General features: G+C 36.8%; 3 protein-coding genes across 5 annotated transcripts in view; 2 read left to right on the forward strand and 1 right to left on the reverse strand.

Annotated features, from left to right (window-relative positions):
* Positions 1-25,369, reverse strand: part of LOC6639219 (protein furry) — a 64,132-nt gene that overhangs the window by 15,352 nt on the left and 23,411 nt on the right. The gene's annotated exons all lie outside the window — the stretch shown is intronic.
* On the forward strand, positions 182-24,388 carry LOC6639392 (trissin receptor). Its single transcript, XM_023179710.2, has 7 exons — positions 182-1,075; positions 10,399-10,541; positions 10,632-10,939; positions 11,727-11,848; positions 14,125-14,243; positions 14,554-14,621; positions 24,143-24,388. Exons 1-7 carry the CDS (start codon positions 182-184, stop codon positions 24,238-24,240), a joined length of 1,752 nt encoding a protein of 583 aa, XP_023035478.2. The 3' UTR covers positions 24,241-24,388.
* LOC26529378 (serine protease 3) lies at positions 6,118-7,084 on the forward strand. Its single transcript, XM_015179155.2, has one exon. It carries the CDS (start codon positions 6,160-6,162, stop codon positions 6,910-6,912), a length of 753 nt encoding a protein of 250 aa, XP_015034641.1. The 5' UTR covers positions 6,118-6,159; the 3' UTR covers positions 6,913-7,084.

Below are 25,369 nucleotides of genomic sequence, written 5' to 3' on the forward strand. Positions count from 1 at the left end.
TAATAAAATTGTTTATTAAGTTTAGTGTGCCAGGTGATTGCAATTGACAAGAAAAAGAAAAGTTAGGAAAGATCGAAAGACAAAAAAAAAATTAAGAACATATAAAAGTGCAAAATAGATGTGGAGAAGGGAAGAAGGGAAGTAAAATTCGTAAGGCACCACTGAAACTAATAGCCAGACAATGGCAATGGCATTGGCACTGGCAACAATGACAACCACAAGTGAGACAATATTAACGGATATGGAGGAGCTTGCCACAGCAGCAGCAGCAACAGGGGCTACAACAGCGGCAACAACGGCAACAACAGCAGCGACAGCAGCTGTGGTAGCAATGGCAGCAGCAGCAGCAAGAACCACCAACATATCGTCCTTATCATCATCATCATCATCCTCATCATCATTAGCGACAAGTACATCAGCCTCCTACAACAACAGCAGCAATTTAACCAATTTTTACGATTTGGATTTCACTTCCTCCTCGTCCTCGTCTTCGGCCTCCTCTTCATCATCGTCATCATCTATTGCCTCCTCCTCCTCCTCCCTGGCACCCTCATTGGCTGAAAATGATGATGTGGTTAATATGACCTTTCTTATTGGACATATTGTGCAACAATATTATATACCCATATTATGTTTCACTGGCACAATTGGCAACTTGTTGTCCGTATTTGTCTTCTTCAAGACAAAGCTACGCAAACTATCATCGAGTTTCTATTTGGCCGCATTGGCTGTAAGCGATACTTGCTTTTTGTTGGGCCTATTGGTTCAGTGGTTGAATTTCCTAAACATCAATATCTACAATCTGGACTACTTTTGTCAATTCTTTACATTCTTAAGCTATTTGGCTAGCTTCTGTTCGGTTTGGTTTGTTGTCGCCTTCACCGTGGAACGATTCATTGCGGTCATCTATCCGTTGAAGCGTCAAACTATGTGCACTGTGCGTAGGGCCAAAATGGTATTGGCCGGTCTCACATTGGGCGGATTTTTGCATGGTCTGCCCTATATAGTGATTGCCAAGCCTGTCTATGTTGAGAAGCTGAATAATACAATTTGCGATCTGAATACGGAATACGAGGTGAGTACAAACACACATTAAACATGAAACTATTTGGCCTTTTGATGTCTGTCTAAGCGAACTACACACACACACACACACAAACACGCACACATCATCATAATCATTATCAACATTATCATCATCAAATGCATATTTGTAAGAGGGACGCGACTCGTGTCCGGGTTTTGGGTCGGAATACGGGTCCGTCGTTTGGTTGCCCTAGGCAACTAGTCACTGGAAAAATTCACTAAAATCAAACCGTAAAACCGAAGCATAACCCAAACCCAATCCAACACACACACACACACACACACACATGCAAAAGGTAACTAAAAAGTGACAGCAGCAAATCAGGCAAAATTCTCAACATTATTCAAATTCAAATTCGAAATTCTGTCTGCCTTTCCACTTTCTGGCCTCTTCCACTCCTGCCAGGACCTTGCAAAGTGTCTGTGTGTGTGTGTGTGTGTGCTTCGCTGTGATGAAAGAAGACAACATTTATTATTATTATTACTTTTTTCTATCAATAACATTTCAAAGGTTTCTCGTCCTTCCATGTTTTTCCACTCAGGCCACAAACAGGGGCAACAGTGGAAATGGATATCAAATTTCAGAAATCCAAATGAAGGGGTCAAGCCCATAAGAAATTCATAAGTCATGTAAAAGGCAAAAGAAACTGGTTTATTAACTACTTAGAATTGAGCCTTGGGCTGTGTTAAGAACAAAAGACAAGAAAATGTTGGTTTGAAAATAAATATCTTTTAAAGTTCTTCTTCTTCAAAAACAATTTGGTTTATGTCCCTTCTTTTTTTTATCTCCTCCCTTGCAGCATCTCGAATTAATCGACTTCTTCTACTTTTTTTCATCTAATCATTCTTATTAATTTGAATTTACATACATTCTTAGAAAGCAAAACCGTTGCTTAAACAAAACACTTGAGCAAAATTGAATAAAATATTGTAGGCTGAGTGAATGAAAATGAAAATATTTCTTTGCCATTACTTGATTTGAAAGTGAAACGAAAAGACAAATATGTAGGTATCAATATCAAATGGAAAAAGTGTTTTCGGAATTCATTCAGAATGAAATACAGACCTGATTGACATACACGAGGTTAGATATGTATAAATTTTATTTAAACTTGCAACACAAACTTAACAAAAGTGAAAAGTTAAAGTTAATCTCAACTTCAAGCGACTCAAGTGTCGCTGTTGTTGAGATGTTTAACCACATCACACATACGACATGTTGTACAATTAAATGTCATTAACATACATTTCGAAACCGCTTAATTAGCTTCTGGTAATGAACTAATGAATTAACGACAACCACAACAACAACGAAAACTATTGCCAAATGCCAAATGCAAAAAACAAGAAAGTTCTTTTGCAACTTCTTTTGGAGTTTGAGTTTGACATTTGAGGCGTAGAAAACAATAAGCGAGAGAAATAGATCAACAGTCTTTCCTTTTGGTATTGTTGTTTTCTTTTTTTTTTTTTTTTGGCAATTAATCAAACCCACACTGAGAGGAAACGGCAAACCGCTGAGTGAGTTAAGCCGCAAATTGACAATTTATTAAGGACAACCACCAAATTAATAGAAACCATCCGAAAACTATATATATATAAACCAATATATGAACGAGGAGACAAAGGACAAATATTTTTGTTGACCCCAAACACAAAACCAAAAAAAAAAACCAGAGGGCCGGGGCTAACTTCGACCGCGTCAAAGTTTGAATACCCTTGCAACTTTTTTGGTAACTCGTTCCTTACCTATAGCCATAAAAGTGGAAAAACGTTTTATCTAAAAAGGCTAATGTTTGAAAGAAAGAAAGAACGGCCAATAGTCGTAGCATAGGAAATAACGAAGTTATTGGACAAAGTCACTGTTTTCCACCGATCGTTCCTATGGGAGCTATATGATATAGCTACCCGATCCTTATCAAATTTGGCACAGTCATTAACAGATATATTAAACTAACAAATGTTTAATTTGAAAGCAATCGCGTCAAAAGTAACGATGTTATTAAGGAAAGTCACTGTTTTCGAAAGATCGTTCCTATAGGAGCTATATGATATAGTCACCCGATCTTGATCAAATTTGGCATAATCGCTTATATGTATAACTAACTCACCAATATTAAATTTCATGACAATAGCTCAGAAAATAACGAAGTTATTAAGAAAAGTCACTGTTCGTGACTTTGCGGTTTGTATGGGAGCTATATGATATAGTGGTCCGATCCGGCTGAATCCGAGATATACAACGCCTGCAGTATATACAAGACTACATGGAAAATTTCAGCTCTGTAGCTCTTACGGTCTAGGAGGAGTTTGCGTTGATCCAGACGGACGGACGGACGGACGGACGGACGGACGGACGGACGGACGGACGGACGGACGGACGGACATGGCTATTTGAACTCGTCTCGTCGTGCTGATCAAGAATATATATACTTTATATGGTCGGAGATGCTTCCTTCTATGCGTTGCACACTTTTGACCAAAATTAATATACCCTTTTTGCAAGGGTATAAAAATAAAAAAACATAAAAGCCAAAACCTTAGACATTAGAAACAACAAACTAACAACTAAGCCACGCACTAAACTTGCCCTAAATGCGTGATACCAAATTTCAGTTTTTGCAGTTAGGTGTGTCCTTTATGTCCCTTATCTCCCACGCTCGCTTTCCCCGGGCAACTTCTCATCTTTCTTCTGCTCTGTCTCTCTTGTCCTTATTGTGACGATGACAATTTTCTGTTTCTGTTCTTGGTCTTTTGATAAATCTCGAATTTCATTCTGTTTGTTTAAGATTTTTATTCAGTTTTCTTTTGCGTTTTCTGTGTGTGTGTGTGTGTGTGTAAGGGAAATTCAATGCTAATTTAAAACCAAACAAGGTAAAATAGAAGTAAAATGACTGGAATGAATGAAAATGTTGTACGCTTGCTTTCTTTATATTTCCTTCTGCTTTTCAGCCTATTAGCCAAATTGGCTACAGCCAAGCGTAAAGTGTCGACGCCCACAAGGCATTCAACTGAGACAAAGCCATATCCGATGATGGATGAGCAGCTCAACTGCCTAACTGACTGACTGAATGACTGACTGACTAACTGACTGGGTAGGTAGGTGGAAATTCAAATTCAATCAGCAATTCTATGACTGATGTTTGGCAAGTTTTAATAGATGTCGTCGCACTTGCCCCAAAGATGAATGGGGTTCTCACTATCTCCTTTCGTATTGACAACACTTGAACATCAATATGTGTATGTTAAGGTGCCCCTTCCCCCCCTCCGTTTACCCTTGTTGTTCTCTTGTATGGAGGCCATAAATATATATGTGTATTGTGTACTTTCCGACTCCAACAAAATTGAAAGAAACAAATCATTGTGTAATGGCTTTTGTCTTAATAGCAGCAGTAGAGCACTACATAACACAGCACTCGATACTTGGCACTTGGCACTTTGGTTGCCGTCGTTTTCCTTTTCGCCTGTTCGCAGATGTTCAAAGCGTTCAAATTCTTTCTAATGAGAAACAACTCTTGGCATTCATATGCAAACAGACATTTAACAAATTTATATACATTGCGATTCAATTTGTGGGTTTAAAAGTAAAATAAAATTGATCTATTGGATGCCTTGCCTTTTCAAATGACCCCACACAAAACTTTTATTTTCATGGCAAAATTTGAATTATCCTTTAAATAACAAACAAAAACGACAATAAAAACTTTCACTCGATTGATAAATGGGGGAAACAAATTGGTAACCCTTGGAACTAAACTGTTTTTCAGTTAACTCGTGTTGATTGCTTATGCAGAAAGACGAAATGAATCTGTGAGACACAAGCAGCCAGAAGCAGATCAAGGTTAAGTGTTTGAGTTCAGAGTTCAGAAATGTTTACGCTGCACATTTTAGTCCAGAGTCCCACAACCAGAGTGTAACTAACTAAGCAAAGATTCACCTTACTCGCCATAAGGGGTAAAGTTTTCTTAATAAAGTTAATCTAGATGGAGCAGTGGAATAGAATAAACATAATTCCAAATCACTTTGAGCCATTTCATGTCTAAAGATACCACAATGAGCAATAGAGAGAACTTTGCCCCCTAAACTATGCAATAAGCAGTCTCAGAATTCTTGGGAATCAATTTGAATGATTGAGAATTGAGCTTTCTAAAAGTTGCTTTCAAATTTTGTACGTTCACTCATAAATGTTGACATTCAATGGCAACTAGATACATCCGCCAAGTTACTACGAAATGATGCATTAGCTTTATTGGTTCTATTTTTACATTTATTTTTTTTTTGTCGTTTTTGCAATGAAGTAAACGCTTTCGCCGAAATGCAGTCTACAGTGAGAGTTTATGTCACTTTGGGGAGGAATAAAAATATACATTTTGTTGCAGAGTGCCTCACTCACACACACACACACACACACACACACACCCACACACGCAAATGAAATGGTTGTAAGCTAGCTAATCAACTTGTTCCATCAAGCTTAAAAGGAATCTCATTCCAACAAAATGACAGCTGGTGGTCAAAATATTTAATAAACTTTTTTGACATGAAACTGCAGCAGCAGCAGCAGCAGAAGCAGAAGCAAAAGCAGAAGCAGCTGCAAAATAAAATTGGAATTGGTCTCTGCCATTTACAGGAAACTACTAGTTGTCAGTTTATTAAAGGCTTATGACATGAGCGGCGTTCTTCTTGCTTCCAAACACCCCACCCACTTGTCCACACACCCAAAGTGAGTGACGGACAGACAGAGAGTCAGACTCAGTGTGAATGTAAGGACATTTAGACTACTCAGTTAAGCAATTTAAAGTGTTTGCCTGGACAAGGCATTGCCAAGAAATGTCATCACTCTTTTACATGCTAATAAATAATAAAATATGTAGTTTTTAGATTTACAACTTGAGCTAAATGAAATAGAATACTATTCTATATCTAGGAAATGTTAATGGAAAAATTTCTTTCTGTGCGATTTACGATTTACGGCGAGTTTAGTTCTATATAAAAGAGAAACTTGGCTACGTGTAACAAAACAGTACCATGAAGATATTTCTGGCATTCTTAGCGCTAACTGTGGCGTTTGTCCCTATGATGGCTATCCATCACTACTACATTGATCGGACTCAGGGTTGGAAACGTGGCCAGAAACGTCCCCATACCAGAATCATTAATGGATATACTGCCGAGGAAGGAGATGTGCCATACATTGTCCGTTTAACCTTAGGAAATGCGTCATGTGGTGGTACCATAATTGGAGACACTTGGATTTTAACTGCTGCCCATTGCCTCAGTGGTAAACTATATGCAACGATTTACTATGGATCCAATGAGAAGGAATCAAACATATTCCACAGAGTGCTTTTCCATAATTTCATTATACATGAACTGTATGAGCCTCTTCCAAATTTAAGATTCGATATTGCTCTAGTTCGTACACCACGCATCGAGTTTAGTGATACAATTAGCCAGATAGCTCTTCCCGCAGTGAGTGATCGTTATGACAGGATGGTGGACGAGAGGGCTAAAGTTTGCGGCTGGGGCCTCATATCGTTGACCGTAATACCTGAAATACTGGAATGCATTGACGTGCGAGTTATAACCAATGAAGAATGCTTTAAACCGAATAATGAAGCAATTATTACAGACAGTTTGATGTGCACGGGGACAGCAACTTGTTTCGGCGATTCTGGTGGACCTTTAGTGACTGATTCACTGCCCCCCAAGTTGATTGGAATTGTTAAAGGACACTTTGAATTGTGTAATGCAAATTCCGTCTTTACCCGCGTTACTTCATTTTTGGAATGGATTCATGGAAAAACTAATATTCCTATTTCTGAGTAAAATCAAGTGAAATTAACTCTTAAATCGATATTAAATTGAATTGATTGGACACACACAATTAGGGCGAGATATTTGAACATGTTTCATTTCATTTGTATAACTTTCCAGAATATTGATAAAAGGGGTCGCCATTCTTCATAATTCCGATAAATCTGGCCCTGCTTATAATAAATCATTGCGTCGAAATTTTCACCAAGTTAATCGAACAAAAAAAAAATGAAAAAAGGGAGGGAAAAAACTTTCAAGTGCAACTTGCGCTTGCGATAGAAAAACCCAACAAAGGAGTTTACGAGGCCATGTCGACCAGTTGAATGGATAGGACGAGTGGTGGACCCTTGTATCGTATACAAACATGGCTCAAGTGAATGGAAAATTTACTAGCCATTTGGCTCTGATCCATTTGACAAACACATAGAAGAGGCCGGACCCATAAAAAGTGCAAACTCAATACAAACAAATAGGAAAAGAAACACACACAAAAAAAAAGAAACGAAACGAAACGAAACGAAAAGAGCAAATAAATTTAATGCCTTTGGTTTGGTCAGGCGGCACACATAGAACGAGCAGAGCAGCTTTTCCATTTTACTTTATGACAGGCCCATTTTGATGGATTTTCTCATGGGCAAGGTGTTTATTGAACCAAGAATGCTGCTGATAAGTGATAGACGGAAGACGAAACAACGACAGAAGCAAGAGAAGAGGCCAAAACTTGAAGCACAAGTAAATTAAAAATAAATGGCTAAACAATTTATTTGTCTCTTCATTTTCTGATGATGATGATGATGATGGCCGATAAAAATCAATTTGTCGATTGTGTTTTTTATTATTATTATTATTGTGGCAAAATCAAGTGGAAAAGTTTTTTATGTACCTGAAATGAATTTTAATGCAATTTCAATTCAGATATGAATGGAAACTTAAATTCACACCCATTCACATAATTTCACTCTTTGTAGGGTATAGGCAACATTTTCATTCAGTGCTTATCTATGTGAACTGATTCCTCAGTTATCAATTGGTACATCAATATAACGCCCATAAGTACTATGAGTGTGAGAGGGACACAAATTTAAACTTTTTAACATTATAATATTTGATGGGCCAATGGACTGCAAAGGGTATATAGACTTTCGCATTGTTTACCCAGCATCTTTGGCATTTAAAATAGTAAGATTATGTTAATTGCATTGAGAAATTATATAAAATGATATTTAACGCGTAATATTTTCACGGATTTTATGTGCGAATTCTATGCTTAAATTCTTAAATTAAAGTAATCTCCGCCGCTTCGTCTGGTTAATCTCATTGACCCAGGCCAGAATGAGAAAAAGAGACATAACTGGTAATTAATGTAGCTCTAATTTAATTTGGCTAATTTGATAATTGCTGCGCAAAATGGAATTGGCTGCTTTTTGGTTGTGCTCTAACTAACTTTTTGCTTAAATCAAGCTTTAAATGTGACAGCCGCACAGTCAAAGAAAATGTGTCTAGAATTAGTTAATTTCCAATAAGTTTCCACAATAAAGAATGTGCTAGAAACATCAGAGAGATTCCAAAAGACTTCATTTTTACTGGGGAAGTAAGCAGAAGTTTTTTTTTTTGAAAGCTCTTTATGATCTGAGCATAACCTTAAGTCAACAACGCCGAGCTAGCCATATTTATGGAAAGACCAAGTTTAAAGTTTTTAAAACTGATTTGACTAATTTATGTTGAGACAGACAAATGGAAATGGCTTTTGACTCATTATCTCTCTACTAGTAAATGGAAAAATTCCATCTGCAAGGTCACCTAGGAAACATATTCGAAATTTTCACAGCAATATAAAAGACGCATTTTGCCTCTAATATTCAGTAAAATGAAGTTATTCCTCGTCTTTGCAAGTCTGGCTGTGGTTTTAGCAAAAGGCCATCCCAACTACATTAATTCAAGTCTGAATCGGGGTCAGGACACACCGACGAACATTATCTTTAATGGATATAAAGCATCGGATGGGCAAGCACCATACATTGTCAGTTTACGCTTTTCGTACTTTGAATTATGCGGTGGTAGCATAATTGGAGACACTTGGATTCTGACCGCTGCTCATTGCCTGATCAATCGAGTCTATGTGGACATTCTATATGGCTCTAATCATGTGTGGAAACCAAAACTAGTCGAAAGGGTGGGAAATGAGAAATTCATATCCCATCAACTGTATAGTCCTGGTGGCACTAGCCTAAACTATGATATTGCCCTGATCCAAACACCACGTGTCGCGTTTAGCGATAAAATTAACAAGATATCTCTACCGAAATTCAGTAATAAACTTAACAGCTTTGCGGGCCAGAAGACTACAGCCTGCGGTTGGGGTCTAATTTCGCATATCATATTGCCTAAGTATCTCCGATGCATCGATGTGGAGATCCTGAGCAATCAGGAATGCGCTAAAACCTATGATGCCATTACGGACGACATCCTTTGTACGGGAGTAGTCGGTGGTAAATCAACTTGTAATGGCGATTCTGGTGGACCCTTGGTGACTCGCACGAAACCACCGATACTCGTCGGTATTGTGGCTTTTGGCGACATATTGTGCAGCTCAGATTCTTTCTATACTCGTGTTACAACACATTTGGAATGGATTTACGATCAAACGGATTTTTTTTCTAGTTAAAATTAAATGTGCTCTTGAACTAACTCTTCGGATTATCTTATTTCTAGCAGACTTCAAGAGCCATTCGGAAGTACTTAACTATTTAATGGTATACATTATCTAATCCTTTTTCTGGATCTATATAGTCTTCAAAGTATAAACTAGTTTGCGTGTATCCAAAAAGTAACTAGAATTCAAATATACTTTTTTATTTATACCGAAAAAGCGTTTACAAAAGCTGATGAAAAGAATTATTTTGCTATAATTTCTAAGAATCGACAGGTCAGCAAGCAAGTTGGGTTATCATATAAAAGGGAGATTCTGCTTTGAATAAACAAACAATAAACAAACAATGGAAGACATAGTTAACTCGACCTTGTTAACTCATTTTTAGAAACCAAAAAAAAAAAAAAAAAGTTTCATTTAGTTAAAATAAATGCAAATCAGATAAGTTTAAACTGCTTGCTACTCTGAGGGCGATGCACGAATTCCCTGGAAATACATTTGTATACTTTTACATGGGGTTGTTGTTTAATGAAATTAAGAGTACCTTCAATAAAAGGTTTATACTTTCATTTTATTCACTTTAATTAATGAAATTATTGAAGATTCAACTGCCAACTGAAATCCAAATATAGAGTGGTAGATAGTAGTCAATTAGATTAGGCATTGATTTTATTGGTGGAAAAAACAAAATGGATTACGTATACGCCACCAAACCACAAAAAAGAGAACACGCATACACACACACACACAAACACACTAAAACGTCAATCAATTTCTGAGGGACATCAGGGCCCAAAAGCAATCCAATTAATTCTTGCATTAAATTGTATATGAATATGTATTTGCAGGAACTGCAAAAACTCTTTAACTATTGGGATTCGATTGTTGTCTATGCCGTGCCCTTTACAACAATAGCCGTGTTAAACACCTGTACCGGATGCACAGTATGGAAATTTGCCACAGTGCGACGAACATTGACAATGCATAAGATGTAAGTGAACTTATTGCCCGACTGATTGACTGACTGACTGACTCACTAACTGATTAATTACATTTCCAATGTTTTGTCTCTCTTGCATAGGAGACCCCAACAACAATCGTCGGCAGCAGCAACAGCAACAGTCCCATCATCGAATTCAAGCAGTTCTGGTGTTAATTCATATCGCATTACATCGTCATTGAAACGACAAAAGTCAACTGGCACTCATCCAAGTGGACAGCATAGTGTTGCCTCAAGGCAGCAGCAGCAACAGCAGCAACAACAACAACAACAACAACAGGAAACTTCTCCACAAGCATTAGAGAAACAACAGGAGCATGAGCAAAAGCAACAACTTGAGCAACATATAAACAGTTGCCCTCATCATTGTGAGATAGTACAGAAACCAGGTGAGTGAGTGAGCATAGACAACCAACAAAATGAACCCTCGAGATGGCCACATGACATAATGCTATTTGATATGGGAATGAAATAACAGAGCACAATGCTGCTGGCAAAATGAAAAGTTTGTCACACCAAAGTTAAAGTTAAAGTCAAGTCAAACAGATGAAACTTTTCTGTGTGTTTGTGTGTGTGTGGGCTGGCAACTAAATGCTCAACAATTAGCAGCTTCTTTTCGCTCAAATAACTTTATAAACATACGTGCCCCAATTTAATGCATATTGAATGCAAAAACCGAAGATTCAATACCCTTGACAATTAGCTGTGATATCAACTAATCGTGAGTTCTTTTAAACTTTCTTTTTAAGCAATCTCAAAGTTGATTTTGGCAATTTAAATAAAATATCCACGCTGAGCGAATGAGAGTGGAGGCAAAAAGGGTATCAATTAAAAAGAAAAAATGTGCAAAATGTTAAGTGCTGTCATAAATGGCAGACAAATGCTATGCTATGCTATGCCATGCGTTGCGATGCCATGTGAAAGAAAGTTTTCCAACTGTTTGAACAGACACTGACAAATTTTTCAGTGAGTCAGTCAGCCAGATAGTCAGTTTATCACAAAATCTAATTAGATATGTCATAAATGTTGTTGTCAGACTTAAAAGCCTAAGCTGAAAAACCCATTAAAGCCAACATGGCCAAACTTATAAGCCTTCTTCTTTCTGTCGTTCTCATTTCTCGCCCAATTTCATTTCATCACCCCAACACTCATTGATTCGTATTTTTCGTATTACAGGACGTCGCAAGGTGACAAATTCTTCGCAGCTTAAAGTTACCAAAATGCTATTGATTGTCTCAACTGTATTCGTTTTTCTCAATTTACCATCGTGTTTGCTACGCATTCAAGTCTATTGGGAGGTAAGTGAACTAATACTTTTGACTTTGTACTGTGAGTGAGTTATGTTGAGAATAGGATTTTAAAGCTAAGCCTTTAAAATTGGATTGAAAAGGGGTAAAAGACACACATTTACACACACATTTATATTAACAAGTTTTGTCGGTCTAAAGGAATTGGGCTACTTGTCTGTTGCGCCTGAGTTGGGTTTTGGTTGTCATGGTTAAAATTATCTCTATGAATCTCATTGAGGTTTGTTCCTCTGTTTGTCTTCCTGTTCTGGTTTAATTAAAATAATCGAAATGGCTAAAACAGCAGATGTTCTTGTTGTTGTTGTTGTTGCTGTTAGCCAAACTCGTCTTCTCTTGTGTTGGTTTATTGTTTGTGTGAAAAACAACAAAAAAAAAAGAATCAAAAAATAAGGAGAAAAAAAATTGACAACAACAACTTTATTATTGCTTAGCCAGCATTTGTTGTCAACTGTGTTAATTAAACTTGGCCACAGATGCCATTTGCAGTTAGCAGAGTTGGCAGAGGCCAACAGCATTGCAAAAGTACGGAACAGAGTCCAACACCGAAAATGAGAATGTAATGGAAACTAGTTTATACGATCTAAAATTAAATATATGCAAGCAACGAATCCAGAATGGGTCATTCCTTTCGAGGAAAGGAAACTTTTTAAAAGCCTTTTATGCTTAGATTCAAAAACTTTTCGAGTTAATAAGCTAAGAATCACATCTAATAGGAGAGTGTTGGTCATTGTTATTATGAATTCGGCAGATCTATTCAATGTCTTTCACTCCGATTCAGTTTGCAATGAGAAGGCTTTTAAAATGTACCAAGCAATTCACATGATAAAATGGCCATGGCAATGTCCTCAATTGTCCCAAGATGCAGCAGGCAGAAATCAGAAAGCGAAAGGTGTTCATGTGATGTTAATTAGGCTTTAATTAGTTTGTGCACTTTGGAGTGACATATGAGAGAAAAAATCATAAAAAAAAGGGCGCAAAGTGGAAATATAAATAAAAGCATAATCATCTAGGGATTATGCCTAGCAAATCCTTTTCAGTTGCCAAGTGTTACACACACACACATACACAGAGAGAGAACGAGAGAGAGAGAGAGGGGAGGAGACACATAGACAGTTAATTACATAATTAATGTTTTAACTGTGCCATAAACATTGTTGACTGTAAATACGTCAATATGTACATATATGTAAAGGCAGCAGCATATGTAAGTCATGGAAATTTATTACAACTTTTCAACATTCCATAACTTTTATAGGAAATTAGTGAATTTTTGATTATTCATAGACATGAACTTTGATAACTATTTATGTACTTTTACTTATGGAGTAGCCCTCGGTACGAACTTTAACTAATTGAATAGGCGATTCAGTGACTTTTGGCGGGCCAAGAGAGAGTTTGGACTGACATTTCGTCCTTTTTGGGAATTTTCTTCTAGTTCTGTTTGTTTTTGGTTTTTTTGACGAGGTTTTTTTTTTTGTTTCTTTCTGTTTGTAGTAGCCTTTTCTTTCTTTTCTTTGCATTGCTTTACTTTGCTCTGCGTTAACGCCACGTTTTGTGCGTTCGGTTGGGTTCTTGTTTCTTTTTTTTTTTTTTTGGGTATGGGTGTTTTTGGTATGCAAAACATGTCAAGAGTTAAACTGTCTACCATGTTTCGTTTCGCTTCTTGTCAAGAGGCAGGCTGGTCGGCAGGCTCTGGTTTGGTTTGGCTTGGCTGGATGATAGAGCAAATGAAAATTGCTTTTTTCACACACACATACACACAGCGACACACTGACAGGGAGGGGAGGGGGAAATGGAAACATTGATTGCGACAGCAAAATTAATTGAGTGGAAAAGGTTTGACAAGACACCAAACCAAATTATTTTCTGATCCCAAGCTTCAAGTGAACTTTTCCATGCTCAGTAGTAGCAGCAACAGGCAAACTCCTTCCACCGAATGAAGGGGGTGGGCGGGCGGTTTAGAGGTAGGGGTTAGTTGCTGGGGTCACGGCGGGGTCGACACGTGTGCATGTGATAGGTTATTGCTGCTTAATCATCAACAAAAAATCAACCACACACACAAACAGATTTATCCATTGACAATTAGTTATTTCTGGGGAAAATTTTGCAGCAATAACAGTAATATACATTTCAAATTTCCACAAAAAGAAAATCAAATTCAAATTCAAGTTGCCACGGCAACATGTGATATATTTTCTTTGAATGTTTTGTAGCCAATAATCATATCTTCATATCATTCTCTCTATACTCATTTCTTTTCTATCCAGAGCAAAGCGGAACAAACTGAAAATTTAACCGTCGCCCTGCAATACGTTTTCCATGCGTTATTTGTCACCAATTTTGGCATCAATTTTGTGCTTTACTGCGTAAGCGGACAAAATTTTCGGTAAGTAGGCAAAAAATGCCAGCCAATTAATGGGAATGAGTAGATTAAATAAAGGGTATCCTTGGGTACATGGAGATGGTGACAAGATGAACTTTTAGCTGGAAATTTACACAAAAACATTTTCGGATTCAGCAGGTGGAAGTATTTGAATAAGAGTAATTCCCAAATTGAGTGGCCCTCAATTCGTATTGGCTAGAAAGTGTCTGAAGAAAAATTTCATTATACGTATCATTCAAACATTTTTTATGTGTGCATAACTCTAACAATATACAACATCTGTTTACTTGTCTCTCAATTTTGTCATTCACAGCAAAGCTGTTTTAAGCATTTTCCGACGTGTCTCATCGGCTCAACGGGAAGGCACCACCCAAGTGACAGGTAAGAAATGAGTTTCACTTTTTCTTTCTTTTCCTCCCCCCCCCCCCCCCCCCCCCCCCACTCGTACTTGTAAAATGTCGGCTTAGCACTGGAAAGAAACTTGGCCAAAAAAAAAAAAGATGCCACAAATAACAAAGTTTGGCCAAACACATAACGAAGTTTTAATACACTTTTCACAATCGAAAGAAAAGTAAGCCATATTTTATTATAATTCTCCAAGAGTCGACAGACAGAGACAGGTAGACACGAGGTATGCTCTCTATTCCGTAAATGTCTGTCATCTTAGAAATTGCAAACTTGTCGCCATAATTTATTTATCCTTTCTTTTAAGCAAAGAGTATAAAAACAGAGAGAGAGAGAGAAAAACAAAAAGAATCTTTGTGAACTCGTTATAATAACGAATGACAATCCGAAACAAACTGTAATTTATGTATATATCTTGATCAAAGACAATCTAGAGAATTGGGAGGAGTTTCTGCCATCTTACTTAACCACATCGTAATCTAATTTCAATAAACTCCAAATTTAGTAGCCATAAATCGTTTCAAATGAGAGTAAAGAATAGAACAATAAAATTGGAAAGCTTTTTAAAGCAAGAGGAAAGGTTTTAAGTATTCAGTTACTAGAGAGTCGTAACTATTGCTCTTTAGTCTTCTAACTCAACCGTTTTGTTGGCTTGATTAAGATGAAGAATCTGTGGGTTAACCCCTACACCAGTCAATGGCTTGACCTTTATGTTAATGTCATGACATTCTGGTAAAAGTAAATTCCCTGACGATTTAATGCCATTAAGCATATTTTTTCAAAGCTTGTTAAGTTGGCAAAAAAATGTAACTTAAATAGAAAACAGAAAAAAGAAGACCAAATACAATCTAATCACAAATTAAACTGGGAAATCACAGAGACAGGTGCACATTTTCCAGAGAAAAGTGAGTTAGTTACTCGCAATATTTAATTAAGTTCATCAAAATTTAGAATATCAGCAGAGATAGAGAGAAAAAGAGAAAACGAGAGTAAATGGCAAAGGATTTTTTGACATATTTTTAAGAAACTTTCCATTTGGGGTTTTGTTTTTTACATATTTTACTTTTTTGTTCAAAAATCCCAGCTGCAGCAGCAGCTGAAGCAAAAGCTGGATGGGAAGGAACAGCGGGAGCTGTCAACAGCAGGAGTCAAAAGTTTCTGCAACTGGCAGAGGACTTTAAGCTGCTTCAGCCACAAGTTGTCCATGGAGCAATTAAAATTCCGCTTGATCCAGAGTCGGTCATTTCCTTGGTCCAGCATAAAGAGGCAACCAAGCAGAATCAGGGCAGGTTTAGAAGAAGAAGAATGAGAATGGGGGTTTTGGCGAAAGTTGAGCAGCTTGATTGTCGTGTTTACTAATTGCGGGCGGTGTCGTTGTCCTTGTTGCTGCTGTCCTACTATTACAACTACTACTATTTCTACTATTTGCTGCTTTCACTGCTGTTAACCAAGAGAAAGTTTTTCAATAAACGCTTCGCCAGGCACACACATATACACACACATCAAGGCACACCAGGACACTGAGAGACAAATCAGCGCTTGTGCTATGAAAGGACAGCCAAAGCAAGAGGGAAACCAACACAAACGGCAAATAGACAATAGCTGAAAGTAAAAGTAAAGACAATGTTCACCGTTTCATATTACACAGACTTGACTCGCGCGAATGACACCTTTCCCTTCTCATGAATCATCTCATCCAACCAGGTCTGAGTAAGGCTAATTGCTGACACTGCTGCTGAGGTGGAACAAAAGGCAAACAATTAAATACAAGTGGTTCAATGCTCACTCCAAATTGGCTGCAAATTGGAATGTGTTGCCGAAAGCAAAAACCAAATGGATCCCTGGAACTCGGAGGGGACAATTACATTGATAACTTTTATGTTTGTATCCATTACATTTGATTAATTTCATAAAAGCTGATCACTCCATTAAGTCAATGACAAAGTTGTTAGCAGGATGAACCCAATAAGGTTATTGGCATCACAAATTAAAAACACACCGACTCTTTGGTCAGGGGTTTTCTGGTTTCTGACTCGACTCCTAGGCAGTTGACTTGAAATGACTTGGGTCACCAATGTTTATGGACTGCTTGAACCTGGACCTTTTGCTTTGATATTTGCATGTCCTGCAGTTAGGAGGACCACTGACATGTACTTGAGTTTGTTTTAAAGTTACCCAAAACATTTGCATTTTAAAGTTGACACATTTTTACTGCACTTGCCCAGTTGGCCGAGAGAGAGTTTGATCAATCTTTTAACTCGATTCTAAGGTCACTACTCGGCGACGAGATGTCCTCAACTCACCTCATAAAAATCAAAAAGCAAAAAAATATGCCATTAAATTTAGTTTTTTACGATGCCATTGGGGCATACCTCACCAATGGGGAGCATAAATTTTTAAATATGCTTTAGGAATAAAATTTACTCAACCAGAGCGAGAGGGGAGTGGGGGGAAGAAAACAAACCCCACATCACCTACTACTCCCATCAGCGACTTCTTCGTTAGTTTATTGGAAGTCATAAAAATGTCAAGTCTTTTTTGCTTGAGCTTGAGTATTTTTTGCTTCTTCTAAATTTCAATTAAAAATGTATATAACACACATACATACACCCATACATATATATGTAGGTATGAATGTATATATACCTCTAGAGTATTTGTATTTTTGATTGCAAATTGAGTAAGGACAAAAGGACTCTACGTAGGAAAGATTGAGGGAAAGAGCGTCTTGCATCACTTTATACTTTTTTTTTTTATGAAACGAAATGTAAATGAAATTAAAGTAAATGTTAAAAGTTGCCCACGGTAACCGATAAAAGGCAAAGGTGAATGAGTGACTGAAGTGGAGTGGAGTTGAGAGAAGTGACGTGAGTTAGGGGGGTTGACACTCAGAGTCGCGTACCGTGACTGTGACTGTGTCTGTGGCACATGCAAATATTGACGATAAGCAAACACAAGGTGCCAGCATTTCCAGATTCCAGGGACACTATAAGATTTCTGTCATATTTACAATTACATCAAATGAAATTATCTCTTCCACTCATATCGCATACACACACACACATTCTCTCATTCTCTCTCTCTCTCGCATTGTTCGGGATTTATCAAATATATTTTATTTCTGTTTTTGCATTACTTTTTGCTCGCATGATTAAAGATTGTGCACGCAGGCGGACACAAGTGACTGCAAATGTCCTGCTTAAGGATTATCAACATATTTGCAGCATATACCACAATGAGCTTCAAGCTAGCAAACAGAATTCTTTAGGGGAATAAATAATAGCCTCTGGCAATTTTACTGTTAAGTCGAAACACCCCACCCACGAGGGGGGGACGAGAATTTACTTCTTTACTTGCGGTTAACTGTGAAATACAATATACTTAACAGTTCTACTTAATCAAAAGATTGAATCGATTGCGGTTAGTGGCAAATTTTAAACAGTTTAAACTCATTTACGGTCAAAAGTAGAACACTTTGTTTTCCTTTGATGCATTCAAATACATGGGATAATTAATTTACAATACCCGTAATTTGTTGTATCCATTTTAAATAAAACGAAACGCGAGCATAACCTGAATCTCCATCACAAAAACGTTCGTTGAAGGTATTGACACCAACTAATATGGGAGGATTTGAAAGGGTCACTAAAGGTCCACCAGAATCGCCATCACAAACTGCTTTGCCATCGATTCGTCCTGTACAGAGCATGTCGTCATATATAGAAACTATATGCCGTTTATCACATTCTTCATTGCTAATTACATTGACATTCATGCATTGCAGCCGTTCGGGTCTCACGGTACCGCGAAAATAACCCCAACCGCAAGATTTAGTGTTCAGGCCCACCAATTTATCATCTCCATCAATGAAATGTATAAGAGCTATCTTGCTTATTTTGTCGGTAAATTCAATACGGGGAGTACGGATAAGACCAATATCAAAGCTAAATGATATGGATGGGTTGAACAGTTCATGGTAGATTAAGTTTTCTTTTCCTACAGTATGGCTTATTTCGGATTTTCCATAATAGTTAGATCCATAAAAGATTTTCGCAGATATTCTATTAGTGAGACAATGGGCGGCAGTCAGAATCCAATTGTCTCCAATTATGCTTCCGCCACAAACAAAAGTGTGTGTCCCGTTGTGCGTTTCCAAACTGACAATGTAGGGCGCAGAGCCTTCAGCGGCTTCATATCCATTGTAAATGATGTATTCCGGAAAATCATGAACTCTACCGAACAAGTCCGGAATATCATCCGGTATATTAAAGCCTCGTTTCAATTCCTGAGTCCGATCAATGTTGTCGTGATGGCCACGGGCTAAAGCCACAACGAATACCAAGAATGCCAGAAGTGTCTTCATAGTACTGTTTAATTTTTCGAAGCAATGCTTCTCTTTTATTCAAAATTGAACAAAGAAGTTTGGATGCATAACTCAATTGATTTTGTGGGAGGAATTTTCCCATTAACATTTACTAGATAAACTTTAATAACCCACAATAAGCCACACTCTGGCAATAACTGGTAATAAGTTTAGAAAAACGTATAGTCACTTAAATTGACTGCTCAAAGGATCGAAAGAAATAACCAAAAAATAAAACCCTTTTTGTTTGCTTCGGGTTTCGATTAGTTTTAAATATGGGAATAGATTAATATATCATTCCTTGTAGGCAAAAGGTGTAGTTATACCTTAATTGGTTTAAAAGTTTAAACTCTTCAATCTCGAACTGAGTTTTTTTTTTTTTTATTTTGGTGTACTTGATTAATAATTCGTCTATAATGCTAGCATATTTTAGTAGTTGCAATCTGTCGGAGTTAGGACAATACGCAAATTTTCTTGTGGTAACATTAATATTAACATCAACATTACTGATATAATGCTAGAGGAATGAATAAAAACAGAGGAAAAGTCACCAACTTTAATGTTTGAGTTTCCAACTAAAGCAATCAAAACAGACGTTTTGTTAGTCAATGTCTATCAGAAATAATTCCAGTACAAAGGATGTTATCTTTGATAAGTTGAAACGATCTAGCAAGTTCTTCAGTCTATAAATTAAAAGCTTTTGGAATGTTTATCGATCGTTTTCTGACCCCAACCCCAAGACAATTGTAAAAAAGGTGAATTTAAATGAAAAAGTCAATTGCAAGTTAAAGGCCGTCTCTTAGCGGCTGTTTATACAGATTTCTTTGATATATATACATATTCAAGAAAAATTAATTTTGAATGGCGTTGCGCCAATCAAGCCATGGTGGGCCTTGAGGGCGTTCATGCCGCCAGTCAGGAAACTCATCCTCCCGTCTAAACCTGCCCGAAGGATTTTCCGGTTCGCCTCCAGCACGCCAGTCAGGAATATCATGGCCTCTAGCGAGAATCGCTCTAGGCCGCTCAAGTTTGTAATACCAGCCACGGGCTAAAGCCACAGCTAATATCAAGAATACCAAAAGTGTCTTCATGGTACTGTTTGGTTATTCGAAGTAAAGCTCTCTCTTTTATTTGAAATTGAACAAAGAAGTTTGGTTGTATAATTCGTTTGATATTGTAGAAGGAATTTTTTCATTAACATTGATTAGATAATATTGCTTAATAGTCGCCACATTCCGCTTATGATTGAAAATATGTACGTTTGGAGCCCGTGGAGAGAATTATATTGATTGAAAAATTCCTAAATATATTAACACCTATATTTTGTTTGGTTTTAGGGTAATGGGACCCATTTGAACGGTTTTACAATTCAGGTAAACTGACTGCCTAATATACCAATACTAGTACGGAATACGTGTAACTTATACTCTTTTAGAACCGCACAAAATGTAGTAAAAAGTTCTCAACAACAATGACCACTAGATGACGCTAGTGTGAAACACTTGCTGAAGTGCTTTTGATTAATTAGCAAATTTCACATTTAGTTTTACATTTGTATCAAGATTTAATGCAAAACATGGTCAAATTACAGTTGAAAGTTGTCAAAAAATGTACACTTATCGTATTTAATTAGAGGCAATGTTCGAACTTAACTTTGTCATTGCCATTGAAATGAAATCATCCTAAATCATTCAAATAACCAGGCATTTTGTTCACTTTTTGTTCGACGCTTGACGAATCGATTGACAGGAAATCAGTCTGCCTGATGATGCCATGATGAATGCTAAATTGCTATTTGCAGACCACACAGAGAGAAGCATCACACAGTGAAATATCAAGTATAGTTTGTATGATGTATAAACGAACAATGAGAAGAAAACTTGATTCATTCGAAAACTAGCCAGCAGCAACATTAATTCCAATTCTAGTTAATGAATGTTCTTTAGGGGATGGAACCACTCGACAAACCCAATCGAAAAAGCCCACCTACCAGTCCTTGGATACGAAGAACCTAATCATAGCCGGCAGCTATTTTGGTTTAGTTTGAGTTTTACACGTTTCCAATACATTTTTCGTTAAGCCTCTGCTGTTCCTGTGCGTAATTTTTTTTTTTGTTTTCACGCACATTACTCATACGCCGAGTGTGTTACGTGCGTTGAATGAAATGCAATGCAGCAGCAGCAACAGCAGCTAATGGCCGCCGCAACTCTCGCGGGTGCACAGTGGTTCAGAAGTTATTATGAACATTACTTGGAGAATTCACAAATTGCTGTTAGGTGGCTAATTGCAAAAGAAAAACCTACAACAGACAACAGAATGGAAAACCGTTGTTAATCACAAGTTATAGGCAATTTTCTTGAACTTAATTTCAAATAACAGTTTGCTAATTACAACACAATCAAATAAGGTGGCCCAGTGTTTGGTTTGGTGTTCCTGCAGCATCCTGTCTACAGAACGGTCCCTATCATTACGGTGTTGCTTATTGCCCATAAATTACTGAATGGCTTTCCACACAGTCACGCGTTCTTGCCAGCAGCATTCTGCTTGGGGTAATTGTCTGTCCCTTTTGGTTTTTTTTTTTTTTTGCCAGTCTGTCGCCTGCTTAAGTCAATCAGTGCTTTTACTCTGCTGAGGGAGTGACAATCCCGTAGGCAAACATAATAGAATGATATATAGATAAAACTTCTTGCCTATAAATTAAGCTAAGCCCACTTAAGGGGAATCATAACTGACGAGAGCAAAAGAATAACAACATTTCACTTAGTTGTCATATTCAAGAAATGATTCTGACGCGCGTTTTTCTTTTCCAAAAAAAACTTATTTTTGGGTTTTGCTTTTATTATTGTAGTTGTTGTTGTTGTTGTTGTTCAAACTGTATAATTTAGTTAATAATTCAGTTGGCGACAGTCAATGAAATGGCAGAGCACAAATTGGCATCTTCTTTGGTAGCTTTCCTGTCTCTGTTTTATTTTATTTTTTTTGGCAATCAAAATAAAAAAAAAAACATTCTCATCTTCAATGAAAAGTTTTTCAGGGAAAAACATTTGTTGGAAATTTCGCTGTTTTTTCTATTTATTTATTATGACTGTAGATTTATATATACATATGTATGCCTGTAAAAACATTGAAGATTTGTGTATATAGGTATACATACTTATATGTCTGTTCTTCGCTCGACTTATTAAAAATAATTAAAAAGTTTAACCTTAAGGGCATTGTGAAAGAGGCTTAAATCTGCTGCAGATACTCGTAATTTATAATTACTTTTGTACCAAAAATGAGATGTCGACTTGGTGGTATCCTTTGAAAAGCAATTGCGAGTGCAACGACTGTAATTTCCTGATTGGGAAATAACTTTAAAATTCGTATTTCGATTAAAGTTTCAACCGATTCTTTTGGCTAAAATCTTAGAGGAAAACTCTTGGATTTGTAGGGAAACCTAATTACACTTTCCTTTGAGCATCTGCTGATCAGTCGAATGTATTTCTAAACGCTTTCTATAGTCACACACATTAAGTGATTAGTTAATATGCCATTCAATTTTATATATGATAGAGGGTATGAATCAGAATTAAAGCTGGAAAAAGGGTTTCGTTTGAACCTTTTTCTTGTCTCTTTTTTTTTTTTTGCTCAGGCATAACTCTTGACGCTTTGCATAAGATATCCAAACGGAACAAAAAGCGTAAAATAAAAGTGAATAAAAGCGTAAAAAAATAAGCAAAGTGCAAACAATAACAATCACGCACACACATAGGGAGACAGAGAGAGGAAGAGAGAGAGAGAGAGAGAGAGATAGAGACGCTTACCCATCATCATCATCGTTCTGAACCATTTTATCAAATTTCAATTGAAATTTTTTTTCCCGTAAAATGTATTGGCACTTCCGTCCATATGTGTCTGTCTATCTCTGTGTGTGTGTGTGTATGTGCGGGGTACGGGTATGTGCTTGTGGTGTGTGTGAGTCTGTCTGTCTGTGAATGGATGATTGATTGGCGCAGATTGGCAAGAAATATAATACACGAGACACAAAAACATATAAAAAAATGGCAAGCGAGATAAAGCCAAACTGAAAAATATAAAATACTCTCTCAATTCAGTTCAGTCTTCAGTCTCTCTCCCCATCTTCCTGTTTCCTGTGCTTATCTCCACTTCCACTTTGTCCTCTGTGTGTTTCCTTACTGCCTGGCGTGTTGATTGTTTTTCCTAAGAAATTAACTTTTCATATAATTGATGATTATGTAAAATTTCCGCATTTTGACAAAATGAAATTATTTATAGCATACATTTAAGGGCCCTAAGCAGGATTTCACTAAATGAAAGAGAATCTAAATAAAGCAAACAACAACCATCAGCAAAAAACAAGACACACACACAGTAGGGAAAAAAGTGTACAAATGAGAAGAGACAAGTTCAAGAATTATTTATATGAATAAATCCTCCAGATAAATGGCTCTGAAATAAAATGGAGGAAATAAAATTCACAAAACAACAATAATCGATGTATATCGAAGAAAGAACTAATCGTTTGCTATTTTTAGAGTTATCTCCACCGAAAAATCGTTACACAAGTAGTTAATTTTCGGGGTACGTATAACTAATTGCTTTGAAGTTGATACATACATTAAGATTTTTTCACAGATTCATGAGATGGCGTCACACCAAAGTTTTTAATCCTGTAATAGCCTGGAAAATCCTTGGTGATGAAGTTTTCTCGATTTTCGACAAGCAAAATTAGAGAAGGACAAGAATGGGGGAAATGGGGAAAGATGCACAGAAAAGTTCAAATTAAATCTGTTTAACAAAAACTGCTGCAGAACATTTCTGATTGCATTGCATTTTAAATGAAATATAAATAATTTAACTTTAAGATGATAAAGGGGGGGGAAAGTGTTAAGCCCTCTTATGAATGTACTGAACAGAATGAATGTACAGAACAAGGGGAGCAGTTTGGAGGGGGTGGGGAAACATCATGCTAGCATCACAGCATTTCAACTGTGAGCAGAGTTGGACAACTTAATGAAATTCTCTGCTCATTGTGTCAAATTGTCTAACATTTCTCTCTCTCTCTATCTCTCTCTCTCTCTCTCTCTCTCTGTTTCTCTCTCAAATATTCAACAATCTGTCAATCTTTCAGTATCGGAATATTCCCGCAACACAGGCACATCGACCAGGCGACGCATGATGACCCAACATTGCTGGAATGAACTGCACGAGCTGCATCCACTTAAATGAACAACAAAAGTGACGGAGAATCATCCATGAGCGAATGCAAAAATTTGTTGCAAAATTAAGCAAAGAAAACTAACCCCCAGGAATTTTTTTCTTCCGAATTTTAATTAGATTTAAAAGAATGCAAAAGATACTATAAGATAAAAAGCAACAAAAAAAAAAAAAAACAGAAAACAAAAAGCGAAAAAAAGAAATTGCATTTTGCTAGCTACAACAAAATGCAAGAGGCAACAAAAACAAAACAAAAATATGTTTGTGTTGTTGTTTGTTGCTGTTGTGTTTATTGTTTCTGTTTCTGTTCGCCGACGCAACGCAACAAAAAGCCAAAAGTAAAGGAAGTAACTTTTTAAATTGAAAGTAAGTAACCTGAAGGGAAATCTGGTAAGCAAATTGCAATGCAACACACACACACAGACACACACACACACCAGGAAGTGAAAAAACCTTGAGAAGTAAGTAAAAACAAAGGAGAAACGAAGATGCAAAGAAGAGCAACTTAAGCAAATTAAAATTTAGAATTATTTGATTAATCAAAAGCAAGCATTGCATTAAAATAGTCAAACGAAGTGTTTGTCTAATCCCTATTTACTTAATTTGTGTGTGTTACCAAAACGTAGTTTAATCAATATTACACAAAAACAATTTAACCAAAAACCGAATTTCAGCAAATAATTCATATATGTATGTATCTATACACAATTATATAATTATACAAATAGAAAATGTTATATGCATAAAATGTAAGATATGATAATTAAGAGCAATTAACAAGAATGGTAATCTTTCCCTGCTGTATGTCGAAGGAGTTGAGAGATCTGACAAAAATATATAATATATCATTCCAATAAATTGCAAATGTTGTACATGAGTAGAAATTTCAAATAATTGGCAAGCAGCATGAATGGCAAGTTCATTATGAAAGAGTGAGGTTATGAATGAACAGTGAGTCGCCATGAAAGAAAAGTTAGGTTATGAGTGACGAAAAGCAGCTGACTACAGGATCAAAACGAGATCATTCAATGTGGAATATTTAATCCATATTCTAGAGCTGTGCATGAGCAAAAGTTTTATGTTTTAATTAAATACATAGAAATAGGGACAAAGTGAGGTTATAAACGCTTGAGTGTTGCCC

This window comes from Drosophila willistoni (genome assembly GCF_018902025.1).
Source record: "Drosophila willistoni isolate 14030-0811.24 chromosome XR unlocalized genomic scaffold, UCI_dwil_1.1 Seg144, whole genome shotgun sequence".
In the NCBI taxonomy this organism is placed as follows: Eukaryota; Metazoa; Arthropoda; class Insecta; order Diptera; family Drosophilidae; genus Drosophila; species Drosophila willistoni.